Source organism: Mustela nivalis (genome assembly GCF_964662115.1).
Source record: "Mustela nivalis genome assembly, contig: HAP1_SCAFFOLD_1655, whole genome shotgun sequence".
NCBI classification, from domain to species: Eukaryota; Metazoa; Chordata; class Mammalia; order Carnivora; family Mustelidae; genus Mustela; species Mustela nivalis.
Window position 1 is genome coordinate 70,967 of NW_028135009.1, and position 22,735 is coordinate 93,701.

Here is a 22,735-nt window from a genome sequence, read left to right on the forward strand (position 1 = left end):
GATCCCAGGATCATGGTCCCATGATCTTAGCTGAAGGCAGAAGCCCAACCCACTGAGCCACCCAAGCAACCCAGAATCAGTATTTAAAATTAAATTTATACATAGGTATTATGGCACTATAAAAATTAGAATACGTGTAAACATTGACATTAAACTTAGCAGCAATATATCAAAGTAATGTCTGTCTAAATCTCTACGTTCATATGGAGTAATAACAATTGGAAAATACCAAGAAGTTATCAATTAACATGACTGAAGTATTCATGAAAACTTGGTTGGTTGGGTGCTGTTTAGAAAGCTTGTATTTATCAAAACCACAATGAGATATCACCTCACACCAGTCAGAATGGCTAAAATCAACAAGTCAGGAAATGACAGATGCTGGCGAGGATGTGGAGAAAGGGGAACCCTCCTACACTGTTGGTGGGAATGCAAGGTGGTGCAGCCACTCTGGAAAACAGCATGGAGGTTCCTCAGAATGTTGAAAATAGAACTGCCCTATGACCCAGCAATTGCACTATTGGGTATTTACCCTAAAGATACAAATGTAGTGATCCAAAGGGGCACATGCACCCGAATGTTTATAGCAGCAATGTCCACAATAGCCAAACTATGGAAAGAACCTAGATGTCCATCAACAGATGAATGGATCAAGAAGATGTGGTATATATACACAATGGAATACTATGCAGCCATCAAAAGAAATGAAATCTTGCCATTTGCGACAACATGGATGGAACTAGAGCGTATCATGCTTAGCGAAATAAGTCAAGCAGAGAAAGACAACTATCATATGATCTCCCTGATATGAGGAAGTGGTGATGCAACATGGGGGCTTAAGTGGGTAGGAGAAGAATAAATGAAACAAGATGGGATTGGGAGGGAGACAAACCATAAGTGACTCTTAATCTCACAAAACAAACTGAGGGTTGCTGGGGGGAGGGGGTTTGGGAGAAGGGGGTGGGATTATGGACATTGGGGAGGGTATGTGCTTTGGTGAGTGCTGTGAAGTGTGTAAACCTGGTGATTCACAGACCTGTACCCCTGGGGATAAAAATATATGTTTATAAAAAATAAAAAATTAAAAAAAATGCAGAAATGTAAGCAACCAATTGAAAAGTGTCTCCCAAAAAAAAAAAAAAGAAAGCTTGTATTTGGGCAGCCTGGAGCATGTAAAACCCATAATGCTGATTTCCACATAAAAAATCTGCTTAAAAGTTAATTAGCTGCTGAGAAACATAGCTTAAAATATTATATAAACTTTCATTACACACATGGTCCAGAAATATTTTCCTTTATTAAAGATTTTTGCATATCATACATTTAATAGGAAACAATTAAAATGTTGTGTAAACATCCAGTAAATAAATTTTTACTATTTATCTTTCAGATGCTATACTTTTGCTTCAGAAACTCTGAGTACTCTCTGTATGCTTTCGTTAAGTCGTCACAATCTGTATGTCTTTCAAAAGTAGATTCTAAAGAGGTGGCCTCACCAGGTAAGCCTAATTCAAATTCAGTAGCAGCTGAAAAGAAAAAGAATTACAGTCTTTATCTATAATAATTCATTTTTAATTAAAAGTCACTAAAAAAACAAAGTTGAAGCCTAATGAGTGTTATGAAGAATGAAAAATGTCTAATACAACTACAATATAAAATACAAGATCACTTTTATTTTTATTTTCTCCTGCGTACTTTTTTTCATAATTTTTTCAGCATAACAGTATTTATTTTTTTAAAAAGATTTTATTTATTTATTTGACAGAGAGAAATCACAAGTAGGCAGAGAAGCAGGCAGAGAGAGAGAGAGGAGGAAGCAGGCTCCTTGCTGAGCAGAGAGCCCGATGCGGGACTCAATCCCAGGACCCTGAGATCATGACCTGAGCCGAAGTTCCCAGCTTAACCTACTGAGCCACCCAAGGCGCCCAAGTATTCATTGTTTTTGCACCACATCCAGTGCTCCATGCAATCTGTGCCCTCTCCAATACCCACCACCTGGTTCCCCCAACCTCCCAACCCCAACCCTTCAAAACCCTCGGATAGTTTTTCAAAGTCCATAGTCTATCATGGTTCACCTCCCCTCCCAATTTCCCTCAACTCTCTTCTCCTCTCCATCTCCCCTTGTCCTCCATGCTATTTGTTATGCTCCACAAATAAGTGAAACCATATGATAATTGACTCTCTCTGCTTGACTTATTTCACTCAGCATAATCTCTTCCAGTCCCGTCCATGTTGCTACAAAAGTTGGGTATTCATCTTTTCTGATGGAGGCATAATACTGCATAGTGTATATGGACCACATCTTCTTTATCCATTCTTCCGTTGAAAGGCATCTTGGTTCTTTCCACAGTTTGGCGACCGTGGCCATTGCTGCTAGAAACATTGGTGCACAGATGGCCCTTCTTTTCACGACATCTGTATCTTTGGGGTAAATACCCAGCAGTGCAATTGCAGGGTCATTTTTTAATTGCAGGGTTATTTTTAATTTGAGGAATCTCCACACTGTTCTCCAAAATGACTGCACCAACTTGCATTCCCACCAGCAGTGTAGGAGGGTTCCCCTTTCTCCACATCCCCTCCAACACATGTTGTTTCCTCTCTAGTTAATTTTGGCCATTCTAACTGGTGTAAGGTGGTATCTCAATGTGGTTTTAATTTGAATCTCCCTGATGGCTAGTGATGATGAACATTTTTTCATGTGTCTGATAGTGATTTGTATGTCTTCATTGCAGAAGTGTCTGTTCATATCTTCTGCCCATTTTTTCATATGATTGTTTTGTGTGTGTTGAGTTTGAGTTCTTTATAGATCCTGGATATCAACTTTTTGTCTGTACGTTCATTTGCAAATATGTTCTTCCATTCCGAGAACCCTGTTTTGTTGAGTGTTTCCTTTGCTGTGCAGAATCTTTTGATCTTGACGAAGTCCCAAAACTTCATCTCCACTTTTGTTTCCTTTGCCCTTGGAGACTTATCTTGAAAGAAGTTTCTGTGGCTGATATCGAAGAGGTTTCTGCGTATGTTCTCCTCTAGGAATTCTGATGTATTCCTGTCTCACGTTGGGGTCTTTTATCCTTTTTAAGTTTATTTTTGTGTACGGTGTAAGAGAATGGTCGAGTTTCATTCTTCTACATATTGCTGCCCAGGTTCCCCAGCACCATTTATTGAAGAGACTGTCTTCTTCCCACTGGATACTTTTTCATTCTTTGTCGAAGATTATTTGACCAAAGAATTGAGGGTCCATATCTGGGCTCTCTACTCTGTTCCACTGGTCTATGTGTCTGTTTTTATGCCAGTACCATGCTGTCTTGGTGATCACAGCTTTGTAGTAAAGCTTGAAATCAGGTAATGTGATGCCCCCAGTTTTATTTTTGTTTTTCAACATTTCCTTAGCGATTCAGGGTCTTTTCTGATTCCATACAAATTTTCGGATTATTTGCTCCAGCTCTTTGAAAAATACTGGTGGAATTTTGATCGGAATGGCATTACAAGTATAGATTGGTCTAGGCAGTATAGACATTTTAACAATGTTTATTCTTCTGATCCAAGAGCATGGAATGGTCTTCCATCTTTTTATGTCTTCTTCGAGTTCTTTCAGGAGTCTTCTGTAGTTCCTCGAGTACAGATCCTTTACCTCTTTGCTTAGGTTTATTCCCAGGTATCTTATGGTTCTTGGTGCTATAGTAAATGGAATCGATTCTCTAATTTTTCTTCCTGTATTTTCATTGTTAGTGTATAAGAAAGCCACTGATTTCTGTACATTGACTTTGTATCCTGCCACATTGCTGAATTGTTGTATGAGTTCAAGTAGTTTGGGGGTGGTGACTTTTGGGTGTTCCATATAAAGAGTCTTGTCATTTGCAAAGAGAGAGAGAGTTTGACTTCTTCATTGCCAATTTGGATGCATTTTTTTTTCTCTTTCTTGTCCGATTGCTGTTGCTAGGACTTCTAATACTATGTTGAACATGAGAGGTGAGAGTGGGCATCCTTGTTGTGTTCCTGATCTCAAAGGGAAGCCTGCAAGCTTTTTCCCATTGAGGATGATATTTGCTGTGGGTCTTTCATAGGTAGATTTGATGAAGTTCAGGAATGTTCCCTCTATCCCTATACTTTGAAGCATTTTAATCAGGAACGGATGCTGGATTTTGTCAAATGCTTTTTCTGCATCAATTGGGAGGACCTTGTGGTTCTTCTCTTTTCTCTTATTAATTTGTTCTATCACATTGATTGATTTGAGAATGTTGAACCATCCTTGTAGCCGAGGTATGAGTCCCACCTGGTCATGGTGGATAATCTTTTTAATGTGCTGTTGGATCCTTGTTGAGAATGTTGTTGAGAAATTCTCCTTTTTGGTAGGGTCTTTGCCTGGTTTGGGGATCAAGGTAATGCTGGCTTCATAGAAAGAGTCTGGAAATTTCCCTTCTGCTTCAATTTTTTCAAACAGCTTCAGAAGAATAGGTGTTATTTCTTCTTTGAAAGTTTGGTAGAATTCCCCAGGGAATCTGTCAGGTCCTGGGATCTTGTTTTTTGGGAGGTTTTTGATCACTGCTTCAATCTCATTACTAGATATTGGTCTGTTCAGGTTCTCAATTTCTTCCTGGTTCAATTTTGGGAGTTTATATTTTTCTAGGAATGCATCCATTTCATCTAGGTTGCTTAGGTTATTGGCATATAACTGTTGCTAATAACTTCTGAAGATTGTTTCCACTTTCTTGGTATTCATTGTGATCTCTCCCTTTTCATTCATAATTTTATGAATTTGAGCTTTCTCTCTTTTATTTTGGATTACTGTGGCCAGTGGTTTATTGATCTTATTGACTCTTTCAAAAAAACAGCTTCTAGTTTCATTGATACTTTCTACTGCATCTCTGGTTTCTACCTCAGTGATTTTAGCTCTAATCTTGATGATTTCCCTTCTTTTGTGTGGAGTTGGTTTAATTTGTTGTTGATTCTCCAGTTCTTTGAGGTGTAGAGACAGCTGCTGTGTTCTGGATTTTTCAATTTTTTTGAGGGAGGCTTGGATGGCTATGTATTTCCCCCTTAGGACCTCCTTTGCTGTATCCCATAGGTTTTGGAGTGAAGTGTCTTCATTCTCATTGGTTTCCATGAATTGTTTCAGTTCTTCTTTGATCTCCTAGTTGATCCAAGCATTCTTAAGCAAGGTGGTCTTTAGCTTCCAGGTGTTTGAGTTCCTTCGGAACTTTTCCTTGTGATTGAGCTCCAGTTTCAAAGCATTGTGATCTGAGAATGTTCAGGGAATCATCTCAGTCTTTTGGTATCGGTTGAATCCTGATTTGTGACCCAGTATGTGGTTTATTCTGGAGAAGGTTCCATGTGCACTTGAGAAGAATGTGTATTCTGTTGTTTTAGGGTGGAATGTTTTGTATATATCTATGAGGTCTATCTGGTCCAATGTGTCATTCAATGCTCTTTTTTCTTTAATGATTTTCCACTTTGATGATCTATTTCTGAGAGAGGCATGTTAAGATCTCCTACGATTAGTGTATTCATATCAATGACTATCTTGATTAACAGTTTTCTTATGTAATTGGCTGCTCTCGTGTTGGGGACATAGATATTTCCAATTGTTAGATCATCTTGGTGGATACTCCATTTAGAATGATGTAGTGTCCCTCTGTATCTCTGACTACAGTCTTTAGTTTAAAATCTAATTTGTCTTATATGAGAATCACTACCCCGGCCTTCTTTTGAGGCCCATTGGCATGTAAGATGCCTCTCCATCCCTTCATTTTCAGTCTGGGTGTATCTTCAGGTTCAAAATGGGTCTCTTGTAGACAACATATGGATGGGTCCTGTTGTTTTATCCAATCTGCAACCCTGTGTCATTTTATGGGTGCATTTAGGCCATTCACATTGAGAGTGATTATTCATAGATACATTTTTATTGACATTGTGTTACCTTTGAAGCCTTTCTTTCTGTAGATTGTCTCTATATTTCTGTTCAATGCTATTCTTAGGTTCATTCTGCTTTTACAGAACCCCCTTAATATTTCCTGCAGTGTTGGCTTGGTGGTTGCATAGTCTTTTAAGACTTGCCGGTCTTGGAAACTCTTTATCTCTCCATCCATTTTGAATGTCACTCTTGCTGGATAAAGTATACTTGGCTGCATGTTCTTCTCACTTAGTGCCCTGAATATATCTTTCCAGCCCTTTCTGGCTTGCCAGGTCTCTGTGGACAGGTCTGACGTTTTCTGATGGGCTTTCCTTTGTACGTAAGGAGCCTTTTTGACCTAGCGGCTTTCTAGAGATTATATCTACATTTATGATTCCTCTATTTGACTATCAGGTGCCTTGATGTTTTTCTGGAATCTATAGTCGGGTAGAGACCGTTCAGCCTCTAGTACATGAATGCTGGTTCCATTAGCATGATTGGGAAAATTTTGATGAAGAACTTGTTCCACTATATCTTCCAGAATTCTTTCTTTCTCCTCCCCTTCAGGGATTCCAATAATTCTGACATTGAAATGTTTCATGGCATCCTTTATTTCCCTGATTCTGTTTTCATAGCTTCTAAGCTGTTTGTTCCAGGCTTCCTCCTGACTCTTTCTCTAAGTTTGTCCTCCAGATCACTAATTCTGTCTTCTGTCTCAGTTACCCTAGCTTTAGAGAGAATTTAGATTAGATTGGAACTCATTGAGAGCATTGTGAAGCTCATTCCTTGTAGCTTTCAGCTCTTCCCTAACATTGAAAACATGATCTCTCTTTGCTTTCAATTCAGCCCTAATCGGTTCCATTTGATCATTCATGGCTTTCTCCAACCTAACTATGCCTGGATAATTGTTAGCCTGAATTCTCTTTCTGACATATTGTCTATGTTGATAGCTGTTAGCTCTATTGCAAAAGGCTCATCCTCTGTATTTTTCTTCTGTTGGGCATTCCTCCTCCTAGTCATCTTGGTGAGAGATGGCTGAATGGATGTAGCTGGATGTATCGACCATGGTGCAGTCAAGGTGCACCCGGGAACGCTTCTGAGCAATCAGGATTCCCCACCCAAATGAGAGAAAAAAGAAAAGAAAAGAAAAGAAAGAGAGAGAAAGAGAGACAGGGAAGAAAGGGAAGATAAAAGAGAAGGTTCAGCCCAAATGGGCCCCAAGGTAAGATTGATGAAGTATACAAACAAAAACAGATAAACAAAAAGACTGCCCACTAGCGTCTTCTGCTCCGGTAGAGATCCAGATGTGTATAATTCTGATATAGGCTGATTTTGTGGGTGATTGGAGTTCTTTGGAAGGTAATCAGCTCACTTTAGGATACAGGTTGAAAGGGCGCCTACTCCTACTTCCCAGCCATCCTGCTTACCTTATTCATCTATTCTTATCTCTGTGGTCAAGTATGGCAGGGCCCATTGGATTTTTATGGTCACGACCAGCAGAAAAGTCTCCTGTCTTTAGGAAGAGAGGGGAACCTTCCAGACCAACAAGCCACCTGATTGCTTCTACAAGATCACTTTTAAATATATTTTGCTCATGGTTGCCCACTGAGGTAATAGCTATTGTGGATAAATATCAGAGCTTCTGTTTTTCTCATTACAAGATGATAACAGAGCAGATCATATAGGACAGACTGAAAAATCAAGCAGGCAAGTTTCAGCGTTGAACATAAGAACTCACAGAAGGAAAATCCTAGTTTTCTATCAATATTGTCTGCTTTTTGGTGGAGGGGATATGTAAGCTGATACCTGAAGGACAGGGAAGAAGCATGTAGGTAGAGGGAAGATGCATATACAAAGAATGTACACAGAGAGTGAGAAAGAACACTTGTGGAACTGCAAGTAGTTGATGCTGAAGAGGTGGGAGAGCAAAGCCGCAGAGTAGGGTAAATGTTAGAAATAGAGAAGGCTGAAAAATCTGGCAAGAACCAAACTGATTTGGGTGTTTTTATTCCATGTATGGAGCTTGGAATTTTACCCAATGGCAAATGATAAATCAATGACAAAATCAATGACTGAAGATTTAAATGTCACCTGTCAAGTGACAGCTATTTGAACTATAATTGCTTAACTATTACCTAAGACAAGACTTCTTTTTTTTGGGGGGGAGGATGTTTATATCATTAGCAGAAACAAGGATTTGAGAAAGCCCACATATTTAGGTTTACAGTTCCAGAGGGATGGCCAAAGTGAAGGAAGATTACAGCTTGAAATAACAGATAAATAGGCATTTGGAGATTTTTTTTAAGTCTGAAACAATGACTAAATGAGGAATAAATATATATCTCATTATGTTTATGTTTTACATTTTATTAGATATATATTAAAAATTTTAACATAGTACCATTATCCAAACAATAGAAAACAATGCCATTTAGTATTCATAGTTTACTTCAGAAATCAATGACCACCTTAATTCAGAAATTTGGCAACATACCTTCCTTTGCTGCTCTAGTTAGAGTTTCGTCAAACTCCTGCAGCGCCTGAAATTAGTCAAATATTATTTATAATGTTCAAGTTAAACAAGAGACTTTACTGTAGGAATTATATATATCTTATGAAATGTGAACTTAAAATAACACTATTATGTCCTCCATGTTGTTATGCTCCACAAATAAGTGAAACCATATGATAATGGACTCTCAAGAGGAAAAGGGAGTTGAGGGAAATTGGAAGGGGAGATGAACCATGAGAGACTATGGACTCTGAAAAACAATGACAGTTTTGAAGGGGCTGGGGGTGGTAGGTTGGGGGAGCCAGGTGGTGGGTATTATGGAGGGCATGGATTGCATGGAGCACTGGGTATGGTGAATAAACAATGAATTCTGTTACACTGAAAAGAAATTAATTAAAAAAAATTTAATATAAAAAAAACCACTACTAGAGACTAAGTTAGGGATTGCTTAAATAGAAAGATAATCACATAAATAAAATAAACCCCTACGTTTTTTAATCTTAGGTAACAGAAGAAATACAGGTAATGCTATTTAGATAAATCTGATAAAAAGTACAATTAATACTGGTCTATTAAATATACAAAATTTCTGGAAGTGGAGGAATATGGCAGAGGCGAAGGGGACCATAGTTTTGTCCAGTCCCTGGAATTCAGCTAGAGTTTTCAAATCATTCTGAACACCTGTGAACTCAACCTGAGATCTAAGAAAAGAACTGTTATAATTCTACAAATAGAAAAGTGACCATGTTCTGCAAGGTAGGAGGTGTGGCATGGAGAAGTGAATCCAAGGTGATACATGGGAAGATAAACTGTTGGTGGGGTGGGGTGCATAAACCGCTTATCAGAAAGTGATATAGCAGTGGCATGCAAACTGAAACTTTTATAAGTCTAATCTGATGAGAGACATCCCTGTTTGAAAAGCACTCAGGTGGAGAAGTAGGTCGGAATCCTTGGTAGAACTGCCTGATCTCAGGATCCCTGGGGTCACAGAAAGAATGGGGTGCCTGAGTATGGGAGAGTTCCCAGGTGTTTTAGCAGGGAAGCCAGATGCAATCAAAGAGCAGAGGAGGGGGCTTTCAGCTCAGTGTTGCCATTAACCACAAACCACATCCCGTTGGGTAACTGCTCTTAGGGTAAGGGCCCAACACACAGAAAAGCCAGGGCAAGACCTCCCTCCCTTCCCCTGTAGGAGCAGCATGAAGGCTTGCCACAGGAGACTGAAAAAGTTTGGAAACTCCAAAGGGGGTAGCATGGCTGAGATAAAAATGTTCAAAGGTTGAGCATGCAGAGAGTGAATACAGAAATCAGGGAGACAAGAGTGATTGACAGATTTTCTGTGAGGGCACCCTGAAGAGTGGAGTGTGCCCACTTTCAGCTCTAGGGCTGGACACTGGGAGGCTCACATTTTCATTCTAATCCTCTCAAGTGGTGTGGAAAACCATCAGAGAACAAAAGCCACAAAGAGGAATCTGGAAGCCCTTACTTAGCCTGCCCCCTGGCAAGGGCAGTGCAATACCACCAGGGTGAAGACCTCCAAGAATCAGCTAAAGTTCAAAGGCTCCTCCCCCAGAAAATCAGCAAGAACTTAGCGCTAGGATCAACTTTAACCAATCATAGAGAACTCCAAAACTCTAGTGCTGGGGGAAAATACTATATAGGACTCATGGCTCCTTAATCTTTCTAGTTTAATTTTCTTTTTTTTTTTTTCCATTTCAACTAATTTCTCATTTTATCAACTCGGGTTTTTAAATTTTTTTATTTCAATTTTTATAGTTACATTCTATCCTTTCATAGTGTTTAACTTTATTTTTGATTATATATATTTTTTTCTTTCTTTACAATTTTGGGATGTAGTTTCCTCCAGCAAACAGACTAAAATATACACAGAATCTAGTGTATTGTTCTGTTCTCATCACCTGATTATATTCTCTCTCTTTTTTAATTTTTATTTTATTTATTTATTTATTTTGGTTTCTGGTCTCTTCTGATTGGTAAAATTTTATTTCTCTGGGGTTGTTGTTATTTTAGTATTTTGTTCTCTCGTTTTCTGTTCTTCTCTAGACAGAATGACTAGATGGAAAAACTCACCTGAAATAAGAGAACAGGAGGTACTACTGACTGTCAGGGACCTAATCAGTATGGATATAAGTAAGATGACAGAATTAGAACATGGAATAACAACTATGAAAATACTAGCTGGGCTTGAACAAAGCACAAAAGACACTGGAGAATCCCTTTCTGCAGAAATAAAAGAACAAAAATATTACCAAGCTGAAATCAAAAGGTTATTAAGGAGATGCAATAAAAAAAATGGAGGCTCTGCCTCCAGAAACAGTATGGAGTTTCCTCAAGAAGTTAAAAATATGACCCAGTAATTGTACTGCAAGGTATTTACCCCAAAGATGCAAACATACTGATCTGAAGGGGCACCTGGACACCAATGTTTATAGAAGCAATCTCCACAATAGCTAAACTGTGGAAAGAACCCAAATGTCCATCAACAGAGGAATGGATAAAGAAGATGTGGTGTATATATAAATACAATGGAATATTACAAAGCCATCAAAAAGGATGAACTCTTACAATTTACATTGATGTAGATGGAAATGTAGGTCACTATACTGAGAGAAATAAGTCAATAACAGAAAGACAATTATCTTATTGTTTCATACATATGGGGAATATAAGAAACAGTGCATAGAATCATAAGGGAAGGGAGGGAACACTAAATAGAAGAAATCAAAGAGGGAGACAAATCATGAGAGTCTCAACTATAGGAAAATAAAACAGATGTTTGCTGAAGAGGAGGTAGGATGGGGTAGGTAATTGGGTGATGGGCATGAAAGAGGGCAGGTGATGTGTAAAGCACTGGGTATTATATACAACTGATGGTTAACTGAACATTATATCTGAAACTGATATATCATGTATCAGCTAACTGAATAGAAATTTTAAAAATTCATCACATACATAATGGGTAATGGTGAAATAAAACACTTCTTATCTTTTATAGACTTACTGAGCTATAATTAACTAATAAATATTAACTATTTCAAATTTAAAAAATTGGAGGCTCTAACAGGTAGGATAAACGAAACAGAAAGAACTAGTGAGATAGAAAACAAAATGATGAAGAATAAAGAAGTTGATAAAAAAAAGATAGATAAACAATTACTGGATCACGAGGGGAGAATTCAAGAAATAAGTGACACCATAAACCAAAACAATATTAGAATAACTGGGATCCCAGAAGAGGAGGAAAGGAGGTGTGGCAGAAGGTATATCAGAGAAATTATAGCAGAGAACCTCCATAATCCAGGGAAGGAAAAAGGCATTCAAATCCAGGAGGCACAGAGAACCCCCTTCAACATCAATAAGAATAGGCCAACACTTCGACATATAGTAGTGAAGCTTGCAAATTTCAGAGACAAAGAGAAAATCCAGAAAGCAGCTCAGGACATGCCAGAAAAGACTGGCAAGGTATAGTCAGGGTGCTAAACCAGAACAATATGCAGCCAAGAATACTTTATTCAGCAAGGTTCTCATTCAAAATAGAAGGAAAGATAAAGAGTTGCCAGGACAAACAGAAACTAAAAAAACTGTGACCACCAAACCAGCCCTGCAAGAAATAGTAATGGGGATCCTTTAAGCAAAGCGAGAGCCTCAAAGTGAGATACACTAGAAAGGAAACAATCTACAGAAACAATGACATTACAGGTAATACAATGGCAACTCAATTCATATCTTTCGATAATACCCTGAAAATTAATGGGCCACATTCCCCAATCAAAAGACATAGGGTATCAGATTGGATAAAAAAAGCAAGACCCATCAATATGCTATCTGCGAGAGATTCATTTTAGACCCAAGGACACCTCCAGATTGAAAGCGAGGGGGTGGAAAACAATTTACCATGCTAGTTGACATCAAAAGAAAGCCAGGGTGGCAATCCTTCTATCAGATAAATTAGATTTTAAGCCGAAGGACATCATAAGAGATTTGGAAAGACACTATCATAATTAAAGGATCTCTCCAAAAAGAAGATCTAACGATTGTCAAGAGTTTTTGCTCCTAACATAGGAGCAGCCAATTACATAAGCCAACTAATAACAAAATTAAAGAAACACATCGAGCATGATTCAATAAATAGGGGACTTCTACACCTCACTCACTGCAATGGACAGGTCATCTAAGCAGAAGATAAACAAGGACACAAGGGGTTTGAATGACACATTGGACCAGATGGACTTCACAGATAAATTCAGAGCACTCTATCCCAAAGCCACAGAATACATATTCTCCAGTGCACAGGGAACTTTCTTTAGTAGAGATCACATATTGGGTCACAAATCAGGTCTCAACCAGTACCAAAAGTTTGGGATCATTCCCTGCATATTTCCAGAACACAGTCGCTTCAAGCTTGACTCAATCACAAGAGGAAATTTGGGAAGAACTCAAATACACAGAGGTTAAAGTGCATCCGACTAAAGAATGAATGGGTCAACCAGGAAGTTAAAGAACAAGTAAAAGAATTCATGGAACAAAGGAATTTGAAAACACAACCATTCAAAATCTTTGGGATGCAGCCAAGGAAGTCCTGATGAGGGAAGTATAGAGCAATACAAGCCTTCTCAAGAAATAAGAAAGGTCATAAATATACAACCTAACCTTCCCCCTAAAGGACCTGGAGAAACAACAGCAAAGAAAGCCTAAATCCCGCAGGAGAGGCGAATTAATAATAACCAGAGCAGAAATCAATGAAAAAGAAACGGAAAGTACAGTAGAACACAGCAACACTAGGAGCTGGCTCTTTGAAAGAATAGGATCAATAAACCCCTGCCCAGACTTTTCAAAAAGAAAAGAGAAAGTACCCAAATTAACAAAATCACAAATGAAAGAAGAGAGATCACAACCAACACCAAGGAAACACAATTTTGAGAACGTATAATGAACAACTATTTGCCAACAAATTAGGCAATCTGGAAGAAAGAGTAACAGAAAAACCTGAACAGACCCATAACCAGCAAGGAAACTGAAGCAGTCATCAAAAATCTCCCAACAAAGAAAACTCCAGGGACAGATGGCTTCCCTGGAGAGTTCGACCAAACATTTAAAGAGGAATGAACACCTATTCTTCTGAAGCTGTCTCAAAAAATAAAAATGGACAGAAAACTTCTAAACTCTATGAGGCCAGCATTACCTTGATCCCAAAACCACACAAAGACCCCACCAAAAATGAGAATTACAAACCAATACTGCTGATGAACACAGATGCAAAAATTCTCACCAAGATACTAGCCAACAGGATCCAACAGTACATTAAAAGGATTATTCAGGGACGCCTGGGTGGCTCAGTTGGTTGAGCAGCTGCCTTCGGCTCAGGTCATGATCCCAGCATCCTGGGATCGAGTCCCACATCGGGCTCCTTGCTCAGCGGGGAGCCTGCTTCTCCCTCTGTCTCTGCCTGCCATTCTGTCTGCCTGTGCTCGCTCTCTCCCCCTCTCTCTCTGATAAATAAATAAAATCTTTAAAATAAAAAAAAAAGGATTATTCACCATGAATAAGTGGGATTTGTTCCTGGTCTGCAAGGGTGGTTCAACATCCACAACTCAATCAATGTGACACAATATGTTAATAAAAGAAAGAACAAGAACCATATGATACTCTCAATAGTGGCAGAAAAACCACGTGACAAAGTACAGCATCCCTTCTTGATTAAAACTCTTCATGGTGCAGGGATAGAGGGAACATACCTCAACATCATAAAGCCATCTACAAATAGCCCACAGCGAGTATTGTTTTTCAATGGGGAAAAACTGAGAGCTTCACTCCTAAGGTCAGGAACACGGCATAAATGGCTACTCTCACCACTGTTGTTCAGCATAGTACTAGAGGCCCTAGCCTCAGCAATCATACAACAAAAAGAAATAAAGGCATCTGGATCAGCAAGAAGTCAAACTCTCACTCTTTGCAGATGATGTGATACTCTATGTAGAAAACCCAAAAGACTCCACCCTAAAATTGTTAGAAGTCCTACAGGAATTCAGCAAAGTGGCAGGATATAAAATTAATGCACAGAAATCAGTTATATTTCTATACACCAACAATGAGATAGAAGAAAGAGAAATTAAGCAGTCAAAGCCATTTACAATTGCACCAAAAACCATTAAGATACCTAGGAATAAACCCAACCAAAGAGGCAAGGGATCGGTACTTGCCTCTTCGATAAACTATCAAACACTCACGAGAGAAACCGAGAAAGACACAAAGAAATGGAAAAACCTTCCATGCTCATGGATTGGAAGAACAAATTCTGTTAAAATGTCTATGCTTCCCAGAGCAATCTATACGTTCAACACAATCCCTATCAGAATACCATCAGCATTTTTTTCAGAACTGGTACAAATAATCCTAAGATTTGTATGGAACCAGGAAACACGTCAAATAGCCAAAGGAATGTCAAAAAAGGAAACCAAAGCTGGTGGCATCACAATTCCGGACTTCAAGCTCTATGACAAAGCTGTCATCATCAAGACAGTATGGTATAGGCACAAAAACAGACACACAGGTCAATGGAACAGAATAGAGAGCCCAGAAATGGACCCTCAACTCTATGGTCAACTAATCTGTGACAAAGCAGGAAAGAATGTCCAATGGAACAAAAGACAGTCATTCCAACAAATGGTGTTGGGAAAACTGGACAACCACAAGTAGAAGAATGAAACTGGACCATCTTCTTACACCACACACAAAAATAAGATTCAAAATGAATGTAAGACCTACATGTGAGACAGGAGTTGGGGTAAATTGGAAGGGGAGGTGAATCATGAGAGACTATGGACTCTGAAAAACAATCTGAGGGGTTTGAAGTGGCGGGGATGTGGGAGGTTGGGGTAACAGGTGTTGGGTATTATAGAGGGCACGGATTGCATGGAGCACTGGGTGTGGTGGAAAAAATAATGAATACTGTTTTTCTGAAAATAAATAAATTGAAAAAATTAAAAAAAAATCCTAAAAGAGAACACAGGTTGTATTCTCTCTGACTCTGGCCAAAGCAACTTCTTGCTACAAACATCTCCAAAGGCAAGGGAAACAAAGACTTCATCAAGATAAAAAGGTTTTGCATAGCAAAGGAAGCACCTGACAACATAAAAAGATGACGTACAGAATGGAAAATGATATTTGCAATTGAACATATTAGATAAGGGGCTAGTATCCAAAATCCATAAAGAACTTATCAAACTCAACACCCGAAAAACAAACAATCCAGTCAAGAAATTGGTAGAAGAAATGAACAGACATTTCTCCAAAGAAGACACACAAATGGGCAACAGACATGAAAAAAATGCTCAACATCACTTGGCATCAGGGAAATTAATACAAATTAAAAGCACAATGAGATATTATCTCACACCTGTCAGAATGGCTAAAATGAACAAGTCAGGAAACAACAGATGTTGTCAAGCATGCAGAGAAAGCAGAAACCGCTTACACTGTTGGTAGGAATATAAGCTGATACAGCCACTCTGGAAAACAGTATGGTGGATCCTCAAAGAGCTGAAAATAGAGATACCCAACGACACAGCAATTGCACTACTATGGGTTGATCTCAAAGATATAAATATATTGATCCAAAGGGGCACCTGAACACCAATGTTTATGCCAGCAATTTTATTTATTTATTTATTTATTTATTTATTTATTTATTTGAGACAAAATGAGAGATAGAGAGCATGAGTTGGGGAAGAGGCAGAGGGGGAGGAAGTAGCAGACTCCCCACTTAGCAGACAGCCTGAAGTGGGGCTCTATCCCAGGACCAAGGAATCATGAGCTAAGCTGAAGGCAGTCACTTAACCAGGTAAGCCACCCACGCACCGCTTGGTACCCTACATTAGACCACATCTTGGGCATTCAGAGAGAGGATACCTTTCATGAGTAAGAAAATTCTAAATGGGAATACTTATAATATACAGCTGACTCTTGACCAACATGGGTTTGAATGGTGCAGGTCTACTTACACATGGACTTTTTTTGATACTGTATTTTAGTGTATTTTCTCTTATGTTTTTCTCATTAACATTTTTTCTCTAGCTTTATTGTGAGAATATAGTATATAATATATGTAATGTACAAAACCTGTGTTAATGAACTATTTATGTTATAAGTAAGGCTTCCAGTCACCAGTAGGCTATTAGTAGTTTAGTTTTTTAGATTCCATGCAGAAGCGAAATCATATGGTATAGGCCTTTCTCTGCATTATTTCACTTAGCATAATACTAGGTCTATCAATGTTGTCACAAATGGCAAGATCCCATTCTTTTTTATAGCTGAATATATATATATATATATTCATCACATCTTCTTTATTCATCTATTCATCTATTGATGGACACTGAGGTTGCTTCCATACTTTGGTTATTGTAAATAATGTTTCAAAAGACATAGGGGTGCATATAACTTTTCAAATTAGTGTTTTCATTTTCTTTGGGTAAATACCCAGTAGTGGAATTACTGAATTGTACTGCATTTCTATTTTTAATTTTTTGAGGAATCATAACATTTTTTGACAATACCATTCTATTCTGGCCTTATAAATTAATAATCTGACAATATTACTAGACAGCCTTTTAAAACTAATAACTCAATACCACTTGATGGGAAAAACTTTTATTGAAGCAATTTTATAATACCATTAATCAATACTATGTAAAATATAAAATATTTTTATATGACATGACAAGGAATTACCAATGTAATATTACTATCTTTTCCCCCATAATTTCCTAAATATTTACTTCTGTGACCTTTATTTCCTGGAGAGAACTGTGTTTAGATGTAGAAATAGCTTGAAGTCCACTAATAAGGAGAACGCATTTGCAATTTTATTTATACTTTTCCATTTATCAAAAAATTAGGAGGGTAAGAAAATTATACACAGAAAAACAATGTTCAATGTATCAGCAAATTTTAATTCAAAGAATTATTAACTAGAAGGGTTTTCTCATAACTGTTAGTTTTCAAACTATGGCTCATAGAAATCTTAGGGTCCAATGGGACATAGCAGGATTGAGGGACAAGGAAGTCTATAGGTGTAGTCTCCTTTCTCCTTTAGCTAAACAGGTCTACTTGTCTCTGTTTTATATAATACAGTTTAATGCAAAATGGTTCACCTGCCCTTCCAATTTCCCTCAACACCCTTCTCCTCTCCATCTCCCCTTGTCCTCCATGCTATTTGTTATGCTCCACAACTAAGTGAAACCATATGAAAATTGACTCTCTCTGCTTGACTTATTTCACTCAGCATAATCTCTTCCAGTCCCGTCCATGTTGCTACAAAAGTTGGGTATTCATCCTTCTGATGGAGGCATAATACTCCATAGTGTATATGGACCATGTCTTCCTTATCCATTCATCCATTGAAGGGCATCTTGGTTCTTTCCACAGTTTGGCGACCGTAGCCATTGCTGCTATAAACATTGGGGTGCAGATGGCCCTTCTTTTCACTATATCTCTATCTTTAAGGTAAATACCCAGACTATGGACTCTGAAAATCAATCTGATGGTTTTGAAGGGACGGGGGGTCGGAGGTTGGGGGAACCAGGTGGTGGGTATTAGAGAGAGCACAGATTTCGTGGAGCATTGGGTGTAATGCAAAAACAATGAATACTGTTATGCTGAAAATAAATAATTTTTTTTAAAAAGCTAAGTTCTATTCTTTGGGAAAAAAAATTTTCCCCAGGGCACCTGGGTTGCTCAGTGGTTTAAGCTGCTGCCTTCAGCTCAGGTCATGATCTCAGGGTCCTGGGATTGAGTTCTGCATTGGGCTCTCTGCTCGGCAGGGGGCGTGCTTCCCTTCCTCTCTCTCTGCCTGCCTCTGTGCCTACTTGTGATCTCTCTCTGTCAAATAAATAAATAAAATCTTTTAAAAAAAAATTTTCCCCCAGCAGTATAAAAGTCACTAACTTAGTCAAAGTCCCTAATTTTACATAAGAGACAAAAAGGCTTCAGAAAGATTGTAGTTTGCCTGAGGTCAAAAAACCACCTCATTGCAAGCCAGGCATGTGTTTTAGTTCTTACTGAGCCTAGTGTTTTATGAGAGTTCCTTTCTGATATTCAGGAAAAATACATGCATTTTTAACTAGAACTCAAAGAAAATGAATACATAAACCTTTGTCATGTGGTTCAATAAAGTTAAAGCATTAGGCAGAAAACAGCTTTCTAACCATAATTTTTTACAGTCATGAACAGAAATAAAGGAAGGAAGTTACCTTAACTCCTATTAGTAACAGTCAATATATTCAATTTATAAGCATAAATTTTTTTAAAGATTTTTATTTATTTGACACACAGAGAGAGAAATCACAAGTAGGCAGAGAGGCAGGCAGAGAGAGAGGAAGAAGCAGGCTCCCTGCTGAGCAGCGAGCCCAGTGTGGGACTCAATCCCAGGACCCTGGGATCATGACCTGAGTCGAAGGCAGAGGATTAACCCACTGAGACACCCAGGTGCCCTATAAGCACAATTTTTTTTTAACTTGAAGGGACACAGAACTTGAAGAAGAAAGTCTTTAATTGAACGAAAGAACCTGAAACTGAGGAAATTCTTCCTTGAAAGAATTATTCATTTCCTTCAAATAAAACTTGGTTTATCAAAATCAATCAACAAATGAGTTACCTATGTTGTGAGTTATTTATAGCAAAATTTAAAACACTGAACAGATTTCTCTTTGCCATCTAGCTTCTCCATTAGTTCATATGTACAAAAGACACGATTAACTTTAATTATAAATTAAATCCACTCAGAAATTATAGGTAAACCTTCATTTCCATGTGAGAACACTTCTTTACCTTCTTCATGACAGGAAAGGAGATTTACCTAGTGGGTGAATTTGGGAGAAGGCACTAAGCAATGCTATGTGCTTCCAAATCTCTTCTTTGTAAAACTATGCCTGCCATAGTAACATGAATTGAGGTCTGCTTTCATCTTTGTGGGATGGGCATCAAACATCTGTTCCTTCCATTTACAACTCTGTGTGGAAGTGCCTAATTTGAAATAAAGTATTAGGAAGTTCGCTGTGGCTACATACCTAAGACAGATCCTCCAAGTTGTTACTATGTATTCAAGTCACTAAGCTTGTCTCCAGCTGCCTGACTCCTGTGTTCTCAACTCAGAAAAAGAAGAGCAATGTCATCTGCCACCTACTCCACCATAGTTCCAACAAGAAAAATGATCAGACAATACTTAGAAATGGTTTCTTCTTCCTTGACTTTATACCTAACATTCATTATTCAAAGCAACATACGTTAAAGAGGGAAAAAAGCTGAAAAGAACAATTTAAGAAATAATCAGAAAGTAAGACAAAATGAGGAGATAGAGGAATATGTTCCAAATGAAAGAACAATACAATGCTTCAGAAAAATAACTAATGAAACAGAGATAACTAATATCCCTGATAAAGAGTTCAAAGAAATGGTCATAAAAATGCTCAGCAAACTTTGGAGAATGGATGGATTCAGTGAGAACCTCAACAAAGAGAAAATATAATGAAGAACCAATCAGAGCTGAAAAATACAATAACTGAAAAGAAAAAATACACCAGAGGGAATCAACAGCAGATTAAAAGCTGCAGATGAACAGATCAGTGATCTACGGGACAGGGCAGCAGAAGCCATCCAAGCCAAAAAACAAAAAGACAAGAAAATTTTTAAAATGAGGACAGGTTAAGGGACCTCCTAGGATCAAGCCCCACACCAGGCCCCATGCTCAGGGAGTCTGCTTCTCCCTCTTTCTGTGGCCCTCCCCTCCCATCTGTGTTCTCTCTTGCTTGCTCTCAAAAATAGATTAAAAGAAAGAAAGAATAAAGAAAGACAAAGCCATAACTAGAAATAAGAAAATTATGAAATAGTTTTATTAGTAAAAGCAAACATACAATAAAAGTAATAGATCAGTTTTATAAAGTCGGTATGAATGTTAAAAGACAAAAGTAGTAACAACAATTGTATCTACAGTAATTAGTTCAGAGATACACAAAATAAAAAGATGTAAACTAAGACATCAAATACATAAAACAAGGTGGGGTGGAAAAATGTAGTGTTTTTAAAATGTGTTTGAACTTAAGTAACCATCAACTTAAAGACTTCTATATGCATGGGATCTTATATATGAACTTCATTGTGATCACTAAAGAAAGTCCTCAAATTAGGAGGGATGAGAGCAAGACAATAAGTAAACCAAATGAAAGAACAAGATTGAGGCCTCACTTACCATGAGCCTATGCTACTTTTGTCTACATTAGTAAGACCATGAATATACTTTCAAAACCATAAACCTATGTACATTGATTGAAATGGATATTTTAATAACAATGATACACAATGGAAACCAGCTGCTACTTAAAGACTCCCTATTATTCCCATCTTAGTCATCAGTCATTCAAGTGATGGCAAGGTAGATATATGTGAACTTCATTTTTAAAATTCCAGTTGGGGGCACCTGGGTGGCTCAGTCAGTTAAAGATCTGATCTTGACTTTGGTTCAGGTCATGATCTCGGGATTGCTGAGACTGAGCCCTGCATCAGGCTCTGCACTGAGTATGCAGCCTGCTTACACTCTGCACCTCACCCCCCACTGCCAGCTTGCATGTACTCTCTCTCACCCTCTCTATCTCTCTAAAAAAAAAAGAGAGAGAGAGAGAAGAAGAATCCTGTATCTGTTTGATTTGATTTAGCGATTTAGAAAATGCTCTACCAATTGCTCAGCAGGACATTTTGTAAAAATTGAAATAGAAGTGTTATAAGTTTTAAAAAATGCTCCAAGTAACACAACAATTAAGGATGTACTCTCAGGTGAGAAAATGACAGCAATTACAACTGAAAAAGAAAAATTAATCTCTTATTTTATTTTATTTTATTCATAAAAAGGACTTATCATAGGCTCTTTTAAATAATAAATATCCATATGTGATTATGTGTTTGGATTCTTATTGTTCACTTATACATAGGGGTGGGAATAATGGGTAATAGCAAACTTTACAATTGTTATGAACCATTGCCAACCAGGAAATTAATCAAAGCATCTAAGTATAAATTTCATTAGTGAGCAATAAAAGTTACTTTCTAAAATCGAATTTAGATGTAGGTTTTTAATAAATTTAAAATGTGTCCATTTTGGGGTGCCTGGGTAACTTAGTCAAGTGTCTGACTCTTGTTTTTGGCTCACGTTATGATCTTAGAATTGTAAGACTGGGCCCCATGTAGGGTTCCACACTCAGCAGGAAGTCTGCTTGAGAATCTCACACTCTCTCCCCCTCTTGTACACTCTCTCTCTAAAATAAATAAAATCTTGAAAAAAAATAAAATGTCAGTTTAGTTATATTTATTGATAAAGGTTATAATAGGTATCTCTTGAAAGTAAGAGTTCCAGGATCTAAGAAAAAAATCAAAATTTCTGTCTCATTTCTTTATTAGCACAAATAATTATGACTTTTACTTAGTGTGTATTAGTTAGCTAAACAACTCAGAATTTTACCAAATTAAAAACAAAAATTATATCAGGAATCTGAAACCCAAGGAAAAAAAGGAAAAATAATATAACTAACCTTGGTGATGTAAGTATCGATGTCATTACTTGAACGCCTTGAGTTTGAGGTACCAATCACCATGTTTTCTCTTAGAGAAAAATCTCTATTGAATAGCGAGCTATTATTATTACCATTTATGCCATAAGGCAGATATGGGGCTGGCCTCATATTGACCGCACTAGTCCTGTTCAGATAACAAAACACAATGCTTAGTATTTCATTTCTCCCCGAATCAGTCCTAAATTACTTGCATTTTTTAAGTTTCCATAATAGTAAACAGAATGTGCCATTAAATAGTGTTTTAACATGGTAAATGTGACAGAGAAGACCCACTATGTAAAATTATAGGTTTAAAACTGTTCTAAAGAAGTACATATATTTCTAGGGTTCCTAACTAACAAGTAATTCAAATTAAGGAGGGAGAGAAATGGCTATCAGTGATGTTCATGGACTAACAGGTTATACCTGCTGCCTTCTGGAATGGTTGTACTTAAAAGATTCTTGGGGATGCCATGATACATACTTATACTTAGTAAACAAGTTTAGAGCTGCAAAAATAAACAATCCTGGGGGTCTGGGTGGCTCGGTCAGTTAACCATCTGCCTTCAACTCAGGTCAGGACCCCACAGTCCTTGAATTGAGCCCCACACTGGGCTCCCTGCTTGAGGGAGCTGCTTCTCCCTCACCCTCTGCCTGTTGCTCCCCTCTGCTTGTGCTCACTTGCCCTCTCTCTCTCTCTCTCTCTCTCTCTGTCAA

General features: G+C 37.9%; 1 protein-coding gene across 1 annotated transcript; it reads right to left on the reverse strand.

The window, feature by feature from the left end:
• Positions 1-1,288: 1,288 nt before the first annotated feature.
• Positions 1,289-22,091, reverse strand: LOC309857991 (ankyrin repeat domain-containing protein 26-like). Its single transcript, XM_082750682.1, has 3 exons — positions 21,998-22,091; positions 8,385-8,430; positions 1,289-1,526 (listed from the first exon to the last, which is right to left on the reverse strand). Exons 1-3 carry the CDS (start codon positions 22,058-22,060, stop codon positions 1,387-1,389), a joined length of 249 nt encoding a protein of 82 aa, XP_082606808.1. The 5' UTR covers positions 22,061-22,091; the 3' UTR covers positions 1,289-1,386.
• Between the last annotated feature and the right edge of the window lie 644 nt (positions 22,092-22,735).